Here is a 17,915-nt window from a genome sequence, read left to right on the forward strand (position 1 = left end):
TTAAAGAGTATGGGTGACCAAAACATCACTTTAAAAACCTCATCTTCATCCCACTGAGGACATTTGGACTGCACCTTGTCTACGCTGGCTACATTGTGAAAGCAGCATGCCAGCCCAGCAGCAGTAGCAGCTGCAGTTCTCAATCATTTTGTGTTCAGGTGGAGTGCCGCTGTGCAATCTGAAAAGTTTCGGCAGCAGTCACGGCCCAATACACTCTACATAGTCCCGGAGAAAATAGCAGAAAAACAGGTGTGAAATGACAGCTTCGAAATGAGACCAAAACAGTTCTTGTGCAGATGCAGCCTGCAGTGCTTTCACATTTACCATTTTTCAGGAATTTGAAACCAAATCTGGTCCTCAAGCCACAGCTTTCTCCCTGTATTACGAAGTTATATCTGTGGAAGTGTGTGCAATGCAGCTGAAGATTTGTTTTGTCAGATTCACTCAAAAATGAATTTAGTTTCTTTGTGTTAAATTTATATCAATGTAGCTGTTCTAACAACAGAGGAGTTCAAACAGATGGTTAGCTCAAAATCTGTGATTGTAGATATGTCTATACTATGTACAGCACTACACTGTAAACAGTGAAATGAATAAATAAAATGATGAAGAAAAAAATAAAGGATTATTTCGTCCAGTGACCTTAAAAAACATGACATTTATGTGTTATTTATATATCAAAATCTGCTTGTTTAGGTTGCCTATATCTAAAACATAAAAGTTGAATGGAATAGCTAACAAACAAGTATTCTTTCAATTTCAGCTGAAGCTTCTAAATCTTAAATTGAAGGTGTGATGAATGCTTTTGCACTTTCATTCAACTGTGGCTCTTCATCCCAAGAGCCCAGAAAGTACTGCTGAATGGCAGGTCAACAAAACTGTCAATAAAAGGGAAATTTGTGTTTCTCGATGTTTACAAATGTCAGTTTGTTTGTGAGTTTTAATAATGGACCTTCAGTGCACTTTCAGACGCAGACTATTTATGTTCGTACAATCTCGATCAAGCGGAAAATCAATGTTTACAGGGTAAGCAAGTGTTCTAACTCTACAGCCAAGCACCTAAGAGGGGAGACTGTGATGGTCAAGCCTTTCTTAGTCTCCTTCCATCATTTAAACCTCTCTCACTCTGTCTCATTTCATTCAGTCTGGCTCGTGTTTCCTCTCTCAAGTCCACTGCCTCTAACCCCAGCACCGTGCCCTCCCCTCGTGCTTTGCTGCCAGGTCAGCAGATCAGTTTCAGTCTGGCTCAATGGGTGAGCCCCACTTTGGTTACCTTGTCCTTCTCACCTCCCACTTACCTCCACCTCCTCATCTCTCCATCTACTCGCCCCTTGAGCATATGGCTGGCTGAGTGGCCTGAACTCGTCGTGACTTTAATAAATACCTCAGTGTGCTGGTATCATCATGACAAGGGTCACGGGATGGTTACAGTGTGCGCATTCATGTGTGTAACAAAGCGACAGGGAGGGGACAGTGTGTGTGTGTGTGTGTTTCTGTTTGTTTCTGGATGACAGTACCTTCACCTCTACGACCCAAATGCACGCTGCATGTTATCACAGGGGGCGTATGTGCGGATGCATTCATGTGGCATGCATGAATCTGAGTCTGTGACAGAGGCTCATCATATTTAATCCTGGAGGGATTTTGCTGAAATGAAAAGCTGCTTTTCAATTTTATAATCCAGTAGACCTAATCTCTCCACCCACACCCGTCCATACAGTCCAATTAGATTGACAAGACTGGCCGGATGAGTCCTGTTCACCACAAACTCACCTCCAGTGCCTACCCTTGCTGTGCCAAAACAAGTGCCCCGTGTTGTGAGAGTCTAGCAGTGACCTTCACCAAGTGTTGCAGAAATGTGCAGTGCGCAAAAAACTGCGCCGTCAACCCACCTGTTTCCACTGCAGTCTTGGCCTTGTTAACAGGGCATTGATTGGACTTGGACTGAATGTGTGTGCATGGGTTTAAGATGATGTGTGACTGGTTCGATTCAGCCTTTGTGGCACCGAGCTCTCGCCCGCCCCCGCACACCCGCTGGGTTCAGCAAGAGAGAAAGTGCACACTACAGTAAAAGAAGTCGCACTAGTGAAAATGCTGAGTCGATTTATTCTCGGAGGTCAGTGTGGCGCATGGAAGATGCAAGGGTACCAGCGACGGGGTGTTCAGATTTATAGCCTGGCATATGGCAAAGAAAGTTGGAGACTGAGTGAGAGGGAGTGAGAGTTAAAAGGGGAGAAAAGTAAAAAAGTGAAAAGTGCAAAGCTCTCTTTCAGATTAAGTTACACTCTGCAAAAAGGATGAAAACCAAAGAAAACTGGAACGTAACTGTTAAGTTTGATAACCTTTAATTGTGGGTGACTGAGGACAACAGACAGGAGGAACCTTGTTGTGATGAATTGTGCATTTTGTGTGTGTGTGGTGGAGTTAAAGGGTGGAACGAGGCCACTTTGCCCATATTGACTGCAGTGCCATGTGACTGCTGTGATCATTAATGTGTCCTGATGCCAACGGGTATCCTGATGACCCACATCTCAGCAGTCCACTCTCAGTCTCTGGCTGCCACCCAAACCAGACCTGTCTCTTTCTCTCTCTCCCTTCTCTTCTATCTTTGCTCCCCGCTTTCCCTACCTCTCTTTTCTTGGAGAAACATACTCCTATCGTCTTTCTTACAATTTGTCCACTGCAGGTGTAAAAGTGAAGTTGCAAGGAGTAGAGGTGGCGAGGGTAAACAAGTCTAAATACGTGGGCTCAACCAACCTCCAAAGCGCTGGATAGCACGTAAGAGAGGTGAAGGAGAGAGTGCAGGCAGGGTGGAGTGGGTGGAGATAAGTGTCAGGGATGATTTGTGACTGAAAGATAGTAGCAAGAGTGAAAGGGGAAGGTGTTAGTGAGAGCTGCTATGATGCATGGTTTGGAGACTGACAAAACGACAGGAGGCCAAGCTGGAGGTGGCAGAGTTGAAGATGTTAAGATGTGACCAGGATGGACAAGGTTAGAAATGAGTATATCAGGGGGATAGCATGGGCTGACCATTTTGGAGACAAAGTCTGAGGCTGAGATGCTCTCGACACGTGCAGAGGAGGGATAGTAGGTATGTTGGGGAAAAGATGTTGAATATGGAGCTCCTGGGCAGGAGGAAAAGAGGAAAAAGACAGACAAGATTCATGGATATAGTGGACAAGGAAATTCAGGTGGTCGGCGTGACAGAGGAGGATGTTAGAGACAGGGTGAGATGGAGGCAGGTGATCAACTGTGGCGAGCAAGAAGAAGAAGAAGAAGAAGAAGAAGAAGTTTGGTACTGAAGCTCTATAATTTTTCTGTTACTGACTTAGACCCCCCCCCAACACAAACACACACCTGTACACACACACTTTTTGTGGAAATTAGTTAAATATCTAGTCATTTAGATCACATTTCTGTTTTTTCACCATTTTTTCCCTCACCATTTCCATCCGTATACAGATATCTTTCCCACTCTCTCTCTCCCTACTCCTCAGTGAACAATTTACATAAAAACAATCCAACACTATTAACTGAGCTGTCTTGTCATCTTGTTTCCTCTTTGATGCAATCTTGCACTTTATTCATGATGCCCACTCTTTTATTGCTTGCTTTTTTTCACTTATTGTTTTCCCCCCCCTATTTGGAGCATCCGAGTTGGTCTGATGATGTGCTGACTTCAAATGAACAGCTTTTAATATTTTCACTGACCCAGTAAAGTAGCTTTGAAATGCAGAGGTTCTGCCCCATCTCGTTTACTCCATTTTTTTCCCCCTCCTAACCTTCTGTAATTCTCACCCACTCCTGATCTAATTCTATTCCAATTTCTGTTGGCATCGCAAATCCTACATCTGGCACATGCACACCACCTATTACTCCCAGAGTCTATCTCTCACTTGCACTCATGTATAAAATGCATATGCCTTCATGGAATAAGCAGTACCGCAAGCAAAGTGACAGGCACCCACAAACAAAAACCTGCTCATGTCACTAAACTGTTTGAGTTAACAAATTTTGACATGTAAGCGAAACCAAGTCACGCATGAGCGCCTGAAATCTTAGCCAGCACACACACACACTGTGTATGAAACCATTGGGTGTTGGATTTTTTGGGGGTCGGCTTGGGTGGGGAGGGGGCAAACCTCACTGCAGCATGGGAGTTAATTACCACATCCGATCAATAATTCATTACTCTGTCAGTTTGTGTGTCTGGGTGAGTCTCTCTCTGTGCTCTGGGATGTTTTGAGTGCACATAAGCATGAACACCAAACTCTCCCAGTAAGCATTTTCTTTCCCTGGGAATGGCAGATTAAGAGGATTGAATCCGTAATGGATTAACCTCTGCAGTTTGTGTGCGTATGCATATGTGTGAGTGTTCCTGTGTGTGTGTGTGCATGTGTGCGCTCGCACTGAGCGGGATCAGAGAGCCCATGTATGAACTGATTAGCCTAAGAAGCTGCTCTCCTTCCCTTTTAATGACCACATCAGCACTTTTCTCACCACGTGGAGGATAAATGTAGAGTTGTCTGTCAAGGAAATGAGACGCCGCCTCTTTAAGAAGGGTTAGCTGTCACTCAAATATCACTCGTGGGCGCACTCCCTACCGAGTCCGGAGACCCTGCTGTGTCAGTGTGCCCGTGATGATAGATAGTGACTGTGTCTGTGTATTTGTGAGCGTGTATACGTGTGTGGGTGGAGGGGTGAGTGACCATCTCTATGGTGCATTTATTTATCAGCAGGAATTCAGCTTTTAACTGCAGCGCTTGGATTGAACACCAAAGCCATTGCATCCATTAACTATATGACTGATACTGTTTATGGGATAAACATATATGCTAAATGGAAGAAAGATAACAGCTTGACAAGGGAAACAGAAACACAAAATGACCAATTACCCTGCTGGAAGCAACTATTCACCCACACCCCTCTCTGTTTTTACTCCGACTGATCTCCTCAGGGGTTCATACACACGGTGTCACATACACACACGTGTGCGTGCGCACATATACACACAATCATACACATTGACGTACTCTTTGGCTACAGTATGAGCTTGATGTATGTGCCCTGTAGTAGATCTTGCTAAACAGAGGGCCGATGTTTGACATGGAGCGAATGCGTCTGACAGCAGGCTACCGTCATACTGCTCATAGGCTTAGTATGCTGACACAGACACACGAAAGTACGTAAGTGTACACACACACACACACACACACTGACAGCTATTTTGTGGAGATAAAATGGTGTTTAGACATCAGCGACAGGGTGTGCAGTACAGTATGTCAGCAGATGTGTGAATAAGAAGACATGAAGCCAGGGATGAAAAGGAGGAGATCAGGAGCCACAGAGCGGACAAAGAGACAAAGAGACAGAAAGAGCTGACTGAGATTTTTTAAGACAGCGTTATAAAGAGGGACCAGTCAAAAGAATATTCTTATCCAGAGCGCCTACCTGTTTGCTGTACTTGTTTCCAGTCTGGCAGCCGTACTCTGAGCACTGGTCAGATCCCAGGGACATGGCATCTGCATTGCCACTGCCTCCACTACTGCTGCTGCTGGAACCAGCACTTCCCACACACCCACCACTGCCTACAAAGGTGTTAGAGGGAGGCAGCTCCTGGACTGCCTGGTGTTTCTTTCCCTCTGCTGGAGGTGAGTGAGGCTGAAGATTCACTGCGGGGAGGGGCGAGCTGGATTTGTAGTGCCGGGCCAGATCTGGGCTTGACTGATGCCTCCTACCACCGCCCATCCGCGGGCTTCCAGGGTCACCATCCACAGCACAGTAACGAGCTGCCAGGCGCTCACTAGCACTGCTCAGATCCTCCTCATCATCATCATTGGCATGGCGACGCAGCCCATTGACTGTGACTATACCACTGTAGAGGGCTCTGTCTGACTTGCCTCCTCCAGGCCCGTTGCCACTGCTTCCGCTGCGCTTGTCCCGCCGAGGTTTGCGTCCGCGATCTGATCCCCCACCCCGGCCAACCTGTGGCTGTGCCCCCGTGGGACCGAAGAAGTCTTCCTCTGGCTCCTTCTTGCCGGCCTCATAGCCATTCTTACCCTGAGCACCACACTGCCGAGCTGTGACTACCAGAAGAATAACCAAGATCACTGCTGCGGCTCCTGCCAGGACACCAATTGCTACACTGAGGCGCTGCTTGCCTAACGCACGCTCGCTGTCTGGGTCCCCTGCAATGTCTAGTGACAGCGGAGCCATCAGGCTTCGGGCCACCTGGGGAGGAAGGGAATAGGGAGAAAGATAAGATGCAAATGCAGAGTAAAGAAGGAAAAGGAATGCAGAGACAAACCATCAATAAAAAGTTCAGAGCAGCAACTGTAAAAAGATGACACAGTGGGGGTGAGCCACAGAGAAACATCAAACAGCATCGTCATCTTAATTACACTGTGTTTTAGTGTGAGAGCTCTCCATTATTCCCAGACACATAGGGTGTCACTAAATATATAATTGCTCTTGCTTCCCAGTTGCAGCATTTCAAGTTGTGCCTGCAATTCTTCACTTGTGATCTCGCATCTTCTGCAGTGGTAGAGAAAAAATCTGGGATTATGCTGTTTAAAGCTGATTAAAAGAATAAAATGAAACTTTAGACATTGAGCTCATGGGCAGTTAGGAATGGGAAAAGTAGGAAAAACAGTCAGTAAATGTGAAAATAAATCCAAGAGACACATTATGAATACACCCTCTGAATGCAAACTCATCTACTGTCTCATCAATGAACAATGTCCCTATTGTAAATGAAAGCGTAGGCATGGATTTTTTAAGGATTTGGTATCACAATTTTTGCACTGCGAATTGGACAGTTAGACAAATAAGGGGGCTACTGTAAATATGTGAGCTCTGTGGAATCGTCTTTAGAGCCATTTTTTTCCACACTTTAAGGTCTCAAGTTTGTTCTGTTTAGCATAATGGTTTTGTTACAAGGTAAATCCACGCTAATCCATTTCAATATACAGCATATTGCACATATTTTGTCTCTGGGCTTAAGATAGATCTAACAATTATCTTCCTTTATGAACACATATACAGGACTGAAGCTCAGACATGCTCTGAGCTTGTACACTAATAAAAGGATCATTATAAGAAAGTGGGTTATGCTGAAACACAAACACAGCCATTAGTGGATATGGAGCCTTGCTCGACAGGAGACAATGAGGCTGTGGTGTTCTGGTCTGCACAGCCCTGCTGATAATATGGGGTAGACTCATGAATTTAAATACGGCTAATCAATACAAACCAGCTTTGTAGGCAGAATCATTATTTAGATGCACTACAAATTTAGACAGATATGAGCACAGTGATATCTATTCGTGCACCTACACATGCCCGCAGAGAGTGTAAGCTGTTAGAGAGACAACTCATTTAGCAATCCCGACACCTTGTCACAGAGCTCAACGACAATTTCTTTGACCCATCTAGGCAAAAAACTACTGACTCATGTAATTCCTGCCGCCTGCTGCTTAAGAATGTTAGATAATAAAGTATGCAAGGATGAATGGGAGAAAGAGAAGTTAAATATGAGCCCTCATGGCTTCAGATGGCTCAATAAAAAAATATGGCATAACCTGCAGTGTTAGTAATACTGCAGAAAATTCTGCTCATACAGCTGCACTGTGTAACTTGCTCATTGTACTACAAAAGGCATATAAGGCTTACTTATACAGAGGCATTCCTTTTGTTATCCATGAGCTAAGAATAAGCCTGGCAGTGTTGTAGTTCGTTGTTTTATCCCCATCTATCAGGGTTAAGTTTCATTGTTTTTCACTGAGTTGTGTTGGTTCTATTCCATTATTCTGCTTCCACTGCAGAGGGCCTCTCTGCCAGGCTCCGCTCTCCCATCAGCCCCACTGTTCTTTTGCCTGCAGTATTCCTTTCCATTCTCATTCTACTGGGCGTCTCTGGCATAGCACATCCCCTGCACTGTCTGCTGTATTGTGCGTGCAGAACAAAGAGAACATCGCGATGGTGTGTCATATGTACAGATACCACTATGTGATGGTGCAGCCACCAAGTCTGTGTGTGTTTGAGTGCGCACACAGGCATATGTGATGGCAAAAAACATGAAATGGTGCAAGGTGTATGCTTGTGAATCAACTCCTCTGTGTCTGTGTGCGTGTGTGTGCATGTGAGGAGATGAGACAGCCCATGTATTGTCATCCAAGTGCAGATATGCATGCTGTATGCAGGTATGGGTACAGCATACCTGCACTAGAACACTAGATGCCCCAAGTGTTCAGCAGTATGAGCTGCCAACTCTACCCCTACATTTGAATTCAACCTTGTGACGCATCCCAAAATCCCAGAGGAATCTTCCATTCTGCTGCATGAGCTTTATTCTAGCTGGACCTAACATTAGCATCTATCTGTTCTACTCTCCAAGGATTCAGTTATCAGCATGTCACTGCAGATACTGATGCAGCCAGACAAGGAGTGCACACAACTGGCCGATACTTGGAAAGTACTCAATCCTGGCTGGGGCTCAATAAATTCACACCACAGAATAGCAACAGAAAGCTCTTTTTCTGCTTTTTAAAAAATCTTACATTTTTAAGATTAAAAAAAATATATACATATATATATGCATATATATATATATATATATGCATATATATATATATATATATATATGTATGAACTGAGATAAAATACAATTGGTCAAAATGTGAAAATGAACTTCACAGTAGATCACACTTTTGATGTAACTTGAGGGTTCCCAAATGACAGTCATGTCTAAAATCTCACAACTAAGTTCTTTCTTCTTTCACCTCAAACTCTGCAGAATGATATTCCAGATAATTATCCAACATGTGGCTCTCGCAGTAATGTTGGACAGAAAAGACTGGGGTAATTTTCTGCCGCGGTGCTACTGCAGCAGCAGCCGTTTTCGTTCCCTAATTGCATCTGGCATCCATCCACCACTCAGTTTGACTTCATTATGAGATGGAGGTATTCTCTCTTCAATGACTTCTACTCAATTACTCCTTCAAGTTCCTCCTTACAGTCACACTAAACTATGCATATTGTAATCACAGACAGCTTTTATATCAGCTTGGATATATTACACCCTATTGTTTGATTCAGTGGCACGGTCATTTAGGCATACTGCAGCTAATTTTTCCTGCCCTGCTATTGTTTCATCACTTACCTCATGATCTTTTTAAATTCTCATCTTTTTGCTTTCCTGTTTTTTTTAAATATATTTTTATTTTTCAGTGTTAAATGCATAAGGTGTTCTATTTACTCCCTTGTGATAAAGTCATTCACCCTCTGTCTGCACTCATTTGTTTGACTTTGTTCGAAAAGATATCTGGATGCCAAATTGTCTCCACATGAGGTGAGTCAAAACTTTCAAGCTGAGAGAATACAGGATGTTTTTCCCTTGCTAAAACACAACATTTAGCTTTAAGTGTGGTTCAATACAAGGATTTAGATTACTCAGAGGGCATGTTAAGCACAGTTTTACTGTAGTTGCTATGCAACTGTCTAAAATAGCTATACTAACATAACAGAAAATGAGAAATTAGTTAAAGTTTACATTTCTCAGTTGGCAATCATATATATTCTCCAACTGTCTCATTTTTAATCATCTTCCCACCCAGGGAAGCAATACACTACAACAAACATAGATCGAGGTACAGTCTGCAAAAGGTGCACCTGCATTATAAAGTGGCTCTTACAGATTCAGCTAACATTTTGCAAATGTTAGGTAGAGTTCAGTGAAACTTTTTATGTTGTGCATATTGACCTAAACATTTTTTTGCTTTGTTATATGTGTGCCTCTTACTACTCTTACTGTTCACCTCACTACCTCACTACTATTTATAGGTTAAACCTTATAAATCATGATACATGGACAGCTGAAGACCTTTTCCTCAGAGAAAATCTAACAATCTGTTCCTGCCCAAGTTTCAAGTGGGGGGCGAAATCACAAGTTCAGTACAAACACTGTAACCACAAGGCCATTGAACCAATTTAATTAATTAAGCACCAGTACCAATTTCCACACCAGAGATAAAGTTTCAGTAATTATTACCTGCCAGCATTTATAACTCAATTGAACATTTTTAAAGCGTAATGGGAAGTTCATTTGATTAATATGGAGGCAGAGGAGAAAGAAAGATTTCCACCAGCATAGCATAAGCTAAATTTGAACTCATACTGTTGTAGTTATTTTTGGTATCTCGGTAATGTCTTTGAGTCTAGTCAATTACCTCTGCACCTCCGTGTGGCTCTTTCAAGCCAACTCTGATCTTGCTGTGAAGTCTTCTGTTTCAGAAAACCACACAGATTTATTATATATTAAAGATTCTCTTTATTCTCCCAGTAAACATTACTCCTTTACAATTTGAAGTGGTTTACTTTACCTAATCTCTGCCCGTGTCTTTTTTCTTCATGGTGTGCTTCAAAACACAATGCAAACTCTATACCTCATTAATATTCAAGTCTATAGTTAAGAGACACGGCTCTGGAATAACTTCTATTCAAATGTACGAACATACTTCAACCTATTCTGTATCACAAGGCCAAAACTGGGACAGGGCCATCTCTCTCTCGCTGGCTCTCTAACATACTTACCTCTAATGCTCTCTCTCTCTCAAACACACTCTTTTCCTCTCCTCTCTCTCTCTCACTCTTCCTCTCTCTATTACACACACACACACACACACACACGCACACACACACACACACACACACACACACACACACACACCACACACACACAAACACACCTAATGCTTTCAGCTCTGAGTTCAATGTACCATAAAAGGAGAACCACTTCAGTAATAACAGTTATTTTAACCACACACGCATTATAACAATGCATGCTGGACAAAGAACACACTCCAGTAGGCTCCAAACTACAAAGAAGCTGGCATTGCCAGTACCCTTCAAATGAGAAATGGGCTTCTTTATCTGGGGCAAATATAAGCACATTTTTCCCCAAAAAACTGTCTGAAAATTACACCATGCAGGCTGCAGAATCTCTGCATTTATTCATTCTGCAGCCACAGCTACAATCAGTCTCCTGCACTGTAATGTGTAGACATTGTGGTCATTTAAGTAGGCCCCGGGGCAATACCATCGCTGTCAATATTTGTTATCATTACCAACAGTGTGGAATTGTGGTTCACATTTACCAAAATGGGACAGTAGGTTTCATTAAATCTTGTACTTTGAGTTATTTAACTTTAATGCACTCTGTGGAAGAAATCAGTTAGCAAAAGACTGTATTACATGAAGTTACCTGTGCATCCACTAGCGAAGCATTAGCCAAGCTCTCATTAATGAAGACATGAACCAGCGCAGTGGCACAGAGAGAGGGGATGCCACTGTCATTCACTCGGACCACCAAACGATGTAGACCCCTGTGGCGCCGCTCCAGAGGCTCTGCCAGGGTGATCACTCCATTGGTGTGGCCAATCTCAAACAGTCGGAAGGGATTTCCTCCTACTAGAGAGTAGTGAAGATCAGCATTTGGGCCTGTGTCTGAGTCTATGGCTGTTACAGTTTTGACAATGGTGCGGGCACTGCTAGCAGGCGGTAGGAGGGTGTAGGACTCGTTGGCTGGAGAAGTAATTGCGGGGGCGTTGTCATTTTCGTCCGTCACAAAGAGCGAGACGGTGGCAGTAGCAGTTTTGCGAGGCTCACCTCCATCCACTGCCCGGACACGGAACGTGTAGGTGGAAAGCTTTTCACGGTCAAATGATGCAGAAGAGAAGATGGTTCCAGTGTTGTTCTCAATGGAGAACAACTCTTCATTCTCTTTTTTACCATCTTCTCCCTCTGATTTTTCTCCTGTCATCTTCTCATCAACTCCATCCATCTCTACAAAAAGACTTAGTTCTGCATTCTGACCTTCGTCAGCATCAGTCACAGTGACCATGCCGACTGGACTGTTGGCTAGCAGATTCTCCTTTACATAAAATGTGAAGATTTCCTGAACAAACTTTGGAGCGTTGTCATTGCGATCGGTCACCTGAACAACAACGCTGGCAGAGCCTTGTAAAGACGGGGTGCCTTTGTCCTTTGCAAAAACCCGTAGTTCATATCGCTCTCGCTGCTCACGGTCCAAAACTCCAGTGGTACGAATGTCTCCATTGTCTGCATCTATGTAAAATGGTCCATTAGTAGCAGGGTCGAGTGAGTAGGCAATTTCAGCATTCTTGCCACTGTCTGCATCTGTAGCTACAACAGTGACTACCCTTTCGCCAGGCGAGTTGTTCTCTGCAAAGTGGACCTCCACAACACTCTGGGCAAAGGTTGGAGCATGGTCATTGATATCTACAACTCGCACCATCAATGAGCTGTTGCTAGAGAGACTGGGGCTGCCAGAATCTACTGCCACAATTGTTACACTGTACTCTTTTGTGGCCTCGTAGTCCAGCAAGGCAGAAGTATGTAAGAAGTACTTTTTCTTGTTCCTGTAAAAAAAAAAGAAAAAGAAAAAAAAAAGAAACATGAATGCAATAGACATTTTACAGGGAAATGATATACGTCTGATCTCCAGTGGAGACAAATAATGATGTTTCTTATTAAACTGCGCTGGCACTGAGACACCAGGTGTTGCAGAAAGTTAAGTGGCTATTGTCTTGGTATTTTTATGGGAAATGTTCTATTATCATATCATACAAAATGTCACTTCTTTTGATTTTAGAAAGCCCAAGGTGACATCCTCAAAAGTCTTGTGTTCTCTCCAACAGGAAAAAAAAAGCATAGAGATACGTAGATCACAGTGATTAGAAACAAAAAAGACAAGCACTCAATTAAAAAGATGGGACTAAAGAATACCTTGTTCTTTTTTTTTTTGCCTGAAAATTAACATCTGCCGAATAATTTCACTTTTCTTTCAATCAGCTCTAATATTTGCTACTTTAATAATCATTGGATTTAAAAACATCTTCCAGGGTGACTGCAATAATCTGCGATGGGACACTAGCACTGGAGAAACTGTGATTGTGACATTTTAATTAAAACCATGTATCGATGTGGTGAAGACCTCTTATCGTTACCGCTTTGACAAATTTCTTTAGTCGAGGATAGCCTTACATTCAATAAAACCACTAACCTCATTGTACAGGTGTCTGGTACTAACAATAATATCCTAAGAAGGCTTTGTCTTTTTTTTCCCCTCACTCCTGCCATTCAATACCTTAAGGGAACATTCTTATAACTGACTGAAGTGCACTGACATCTGTAGTCAGCACTGCTGGAATAATATTATTTAAAAGTGCAAAACCCTTGACTATAATGAATATTTATGCCTTAAGTTTACAGATTGTAAGATAGCTTCACTACTTTGTAACTTCAGTGAATGAGTGACACTACTTGAACTAAGCTTAAGTGAAATTGGCATGGAAGAACACTTGAATTCTCTGTGAAAAACACATATATAGATGGATGTGTTGTTATCAGTGTTAGAATAAGCAGGTGTATATACATTTTCATATGCTGTATATTTCTGAATCGTGATAACAGTTCACACAGTTCAAGGTTTGTATAGTATATGGTATGGTGAGGAGATACCAGTGAGTGAGCCAAGAAGTAGCTTCACGTTAGTGTACAGTTTATGGAAACTGGGGGTTGACAAATTACAAAAGAAGAAGAAGAAAAGCATCTTACTAAGCTGATAGGCTCCTTCTAGAACAACTTTTGTGTCTGAACAAGTGTCTGAAACCCTAATGGGGGGATTAAATATTGTTATTCAAAAAATATATATTCCCACATTTGATGTTTTGATAACAATGGTAGAGAGTCACGTCTTTGTATATGGTTCCAAATCTCCCATAGGTGTTGTGCTGGGTTGAGATGCGGTTACTACAAAGACCATATGAGTCATATCATTTTTATACTCATAAACCATTTAGTGACCCCTTGTGCCCTATGGATTAAGGCCATCAGTACAGAAATATTTCATCATGCAATAAAGGTGAGCACTCAGGACACCTTTGTATTGATTTTTAGAGACTCTTGCCTCTAAGGGAACAAACTGTTCCAGGAACTTGACCTCCATAGCATGACAGAGCCCACAGAATCTCTCCGTATAAGAATCAAGGGTTCAAGTTTCCCTCTGATTTTTCACACGTCTGTGGTTCTTCGATAACTGAATCAATCACTGTACAAGTGTTAATAAATAGCTACAAATTACTTGTATTTGATGGAATTTTAAAGTTGTATTGTTTGATGTATATGACCCTTTTCTTAATAAACAATGACCTCGCTGTTGTTTTTCAACTCTGTAATTTTGATTCAGGTGCTTAATGATACATAGACACATGTTATTTTACTAATATTCTACCTGTTTGTTAATGTTTTGTCCCCCACTCAAGTAAAGTTGTGTATCATATTGAACTTTTATTTGAAATGCCTCATTACTTCATAATTACCAAAGATTACTTACTATGTTGTGCTCCCTAAAAAATGTTCACCATGCTTTGGCAAGGACTTATTATTAGGATAGAGGTTCATTATCTAACAGTGTGTGCCCAAGTAACTTATTATCTAGTCTTTGATTCAGCGTTGTTCAGCAAATGCTTAACAATAAACACTTATCCTGGCACCTTTACTTTTAACTTTTCAGGATTTGGTGTACGTTATCACTGTTAAATGTTTTTGTTCATCTTACCTGTCAAAGGCGTCATCTGCAGGTAAGGGTGGGAGCACTGTTTCACCAGCTGGCTTGAGTGTGAATGGGACATCTCCTACTACTGTGCAAGTCACAGCTCCATTCTCTCCCTGGTCCCGGTCTGACACTTGGACCAGAGCTACTGGTGTGTCCACCAAGACGTTCTCTGGCACTAAAGAGGCTCCGTCTCGTACAGGGATCCGGCCAATTTTTCGGATCTCTACAACAGGAACGTTGTCATTTTCATCCCGAACAGCCAAAACTACTGTGGTTCGATCAGTGCGCGGAGGCTGGCCGCGGTCCCTGGCCATTACTGTGAACCTCAGTTGTGCCACTTCTTCTCTATCAATCCTGTGGAGAACACTCAGCCATCCAGTTGCTTCATCCAGCCTTAGGAGTCGCCTGACAGACTCAGTTGCAGCTCCAAAGACGTACTCCACTTGCCCATTGACTCCAATATCACGGTCTGAAGCTCTAACCTGGAGGACAGGTGTACCTGGAGGGGCATTTTCTGCCATTTCTGCTTCATATGTAGACCTCTCAAATTGTGGGCTGTTGTCATTCACGTCAGAGATGGAAACACGAAGCAGAGCTTGGGAGGAACGTGGTGGGTTCCCTCCATCTCGAACCCTCAGGACAAGCTCATATGAATCTTTTTGCTCACGGTCTAAGGTGCCTTTCACAATGAGCTGTGGCTGTTTTTCACCATCTGGTATATCTGCCACTTGCAGTTCAAACACACTGCTTCTAGCTCCTCCCCCATTATCTCCACTTCTACCCCTCCGGTCCCCAAGCCCATCTACTCTAGTAATGGGGTTTCCTCCTGCTGTGCGTCTTGATGAAGTTGACCCAGCCCCACCGTCCTGAATGAGCTCATAACGGTCAATGCCATTTCGCCCAAAATCTCTGTCTGTGGCAGTGGGAAGCAGGTAAAGGGTTCCAATGGGGCGATTCTCTTCAACTGAGAGCTGCAGCACAGGTGAGGGGAAGGAAGGTGTGTTGTCATTGATGTCTGTGATGACAACACGGCCTTCAAACAGGTCTACCCAGCTCTGCAGTGGTCCGATCACTGACACTTCAAAGTCCAGGAAACACTCATTTTCATCAAATATCATCTGGCACTGCGGGAGTTTCTCTCTGTCGATGCGCCGTGGGCCGGTTGTCAGCTCACCTGTCACATTGTCAATCTTGAAGTACTCTGAGCCGCTCTCCAGGGCGAAGGTGACATCCCCACTGCCTGTACCTGCTGTGAGGCCAAGGTCTGCGGCTACGTTGCCAATCTTGACGTCAGGTGGACCCTCCTCCGCCACCCGGTACCGGAGAGCTGAGTCGGCACCCGGTAGCTGAGTCAGCAGCTGCAGCACTAAGACCACGAGGCTGAGAACCTGCGCCGCGGAGGAGTGCACTGCACCAAGCCTCTGCATGGCTCTTTCTCTTTCTCTCGCTTCACTCCTTCCCGCTCTGTCTGCCTCGTAGCTGCGACTCGTCTCTTCTTTATTTATGTTCTGGTGTACCTCACGGCGTGGGTGTTTGGTTTATCCTTTCTTACCCTTTCTCTAGCACTCTCTGTGGACTGCTGCCTGAGGTCCGGAGAAAAGCTTTCTGACTGTAGTTCACTTCAGTGGCACAGGCTCCTTTCTTCTGTTCTCCTCCTATACTCAGTGATTTTTATTTTCAAACTTCTATAGCAGCAGTGCTCTTATCTTGCTGGGCTGTTTAAGCCTCAGAGATATAAAAAAATCCATCCTGCTGCGAAAAATAAAACTAATTTATCAGAATTTGATTAATCCACTTTTCCTCACTTCTTTCTCTTCCCTCCGTAAACCGGAGAGCTATCCGGACAAGGGCGCTTATCAGTTTATAATGCTATTTGTAACTTCTTTTTATTCCAGTCACATTTGGGACAGAGGCTTTTCTCGCGTTTTTCACAGTTCGAAACTGCAATGCAGCACCACTACAGGAAAGAAAGAAAGAGAGAGAGTGAGAGAAAAAAAAACAGCCTCTCAGCTCTCCGGATGGTCAAAATTTACTCAATCTTAGAAAAAGAATAAAAATCTGTTTGAAACAAGTCTCTGGGATCCTGCTAGACTGGATCTTTTCTTACCTTTAGATCCAGCTGCGTTTTCCTCTTTTTCCCGCAGTGGAGCAACGTGCCAAGCAGTCGGATTCCTTCACGCAAGTTATCTGGAGAGAGGAGTGTTTTGCAAGCCGACTTTCTGATCATGTATTTTCTCATAAAATAGAAAAATCACAGCCTCTCTTGGTGGACTAAAAGGGGGGTATCCCGAGTGCAGCATCAATTTAGCATAATCCTGTGCAGCCCGTGTTCGGGATGGATGTCTCGGTGATGGACCGAGTGTAGATGCGTCTTTTTCCAAGAGTCCCGCATTCTCTCTCACTCCTCCACACGCGCCTCCTCCTCTGGCTTTTTTTCCTCTCACCTGCACTGCTCGGGACTGCTGCTGCCTCCGGTCTCCAGCAATGCTGCAGTCTCTCTCTCTCTCTCTCTCTCTCTCTCTCTCTGTCTCTCTCTCTCTTCGCTACTGCAACATTTTTCCCCATTCGCGTAACTCGATCGCTGAGCTGTAACGGGAGAGGCAGCAGAGGCGGTGTTGGGTCGCTGTGTGTGTATGTCGGTTACTGGGGACAGACCTCACCCCCCTTCCTGTCATATAGGAAGATTAAATGGCTTGGTGTCTGGGCTGCTGACAGCTCCTGGTGGGGAAATATCTTTATTCACGTATTCATACAAAGGACAAGAGAGACGGATAGAAAAGAGAGTGATCTGGCTCTAACACAAGTCAGCCCAGCGCTCAGTCATATTTCTGCTGGTGCAGCTCTTTTGCAGAGGCAAGTGTAGAGGGCTTCATTCATTCTTTTCTGAAAGAGGCAGAAATTGACACAGCCTTTGCGCTCTCACGTAATGGGAAATTGTTGTAATATTTATAGTTGCACGGCATGCGCAAACAGTAACCTATAGTATACCCTCCACAAAGCACCACTGCAACCAATGCTCTATTGTAATACACAAATAAATTCCACGGATGAATCAAAAGTGGTAAACATGCTATCTACCACTTTTTCTGATTTGTCTTTACCTCAGTTTGTATATATATTTTTTTTAACGTTCAGAGGGGTTTCGGTTGTTTCTTGGCTTGCCTCTTACATAGTCTACTCACACACGTGCACACACTGGTGTGGAGATGTTGTCTCTCAGCGGAGGGACCTGCTCGGTGAGAAGCGCAATGCAGCATCGGTCCGCTGCTTACTGAACACT

At 43.6% G+C, this 17,915-nt stretch overlaps 1 protein-coding gene across 1 annotated transcript in view; it reads right to left on the reverse strand.

The window, feature by feature from the left end:
- The window catches only part of pcdh7a (protocadherin 7a), a 40,382-nt gene extending 23,217 nt beyond the window's left edge, over nt 1–17,165 (reverse strand). Inside the window, exons 1-4 of the mRNA XM_003452154.5 lie at nt 16,743–17,165; nt 14,639–16,592; nt 11,261–12,437; nt 5,452–6,231 (exon numbers count right to left, since the gene is read on the reverse strand). Of these exons, the coding sequence (XP_003452202.1) occupies nt 5,452–6,231; nt 11,261–12,437; nt 14,639–16,062 (3,381 nt within the window). The 5' untranslated portion in view covers nt 16,063–16,592; nt 16,743–17,165. The remainder of the gene's footprint in view (nt 1–5,451; nt 6,232–11,260; nt 12,438–14,638; nt 16,593–16,742) is intronic.
- Nucleotides 17,166–17,915: the final 750 nt, after the last annotated feature.

This window comes from Oreochromis niloticus, linkage group LG6 (assembly GCF_001858045.2).
Source record: "Oreochromis niloticus isolate F11D_XX linkage group LG6, O_niloticus_UMD_NMBU, whole genome shotgun sequence".
In the NCBI taxonomy this organism is placed as follows: Eukaryota; Metazoa; Chordata; class Actinopteri; order Cichliformes; family Cichlidae; genus Oreochromis; species Oreochromis niloticus.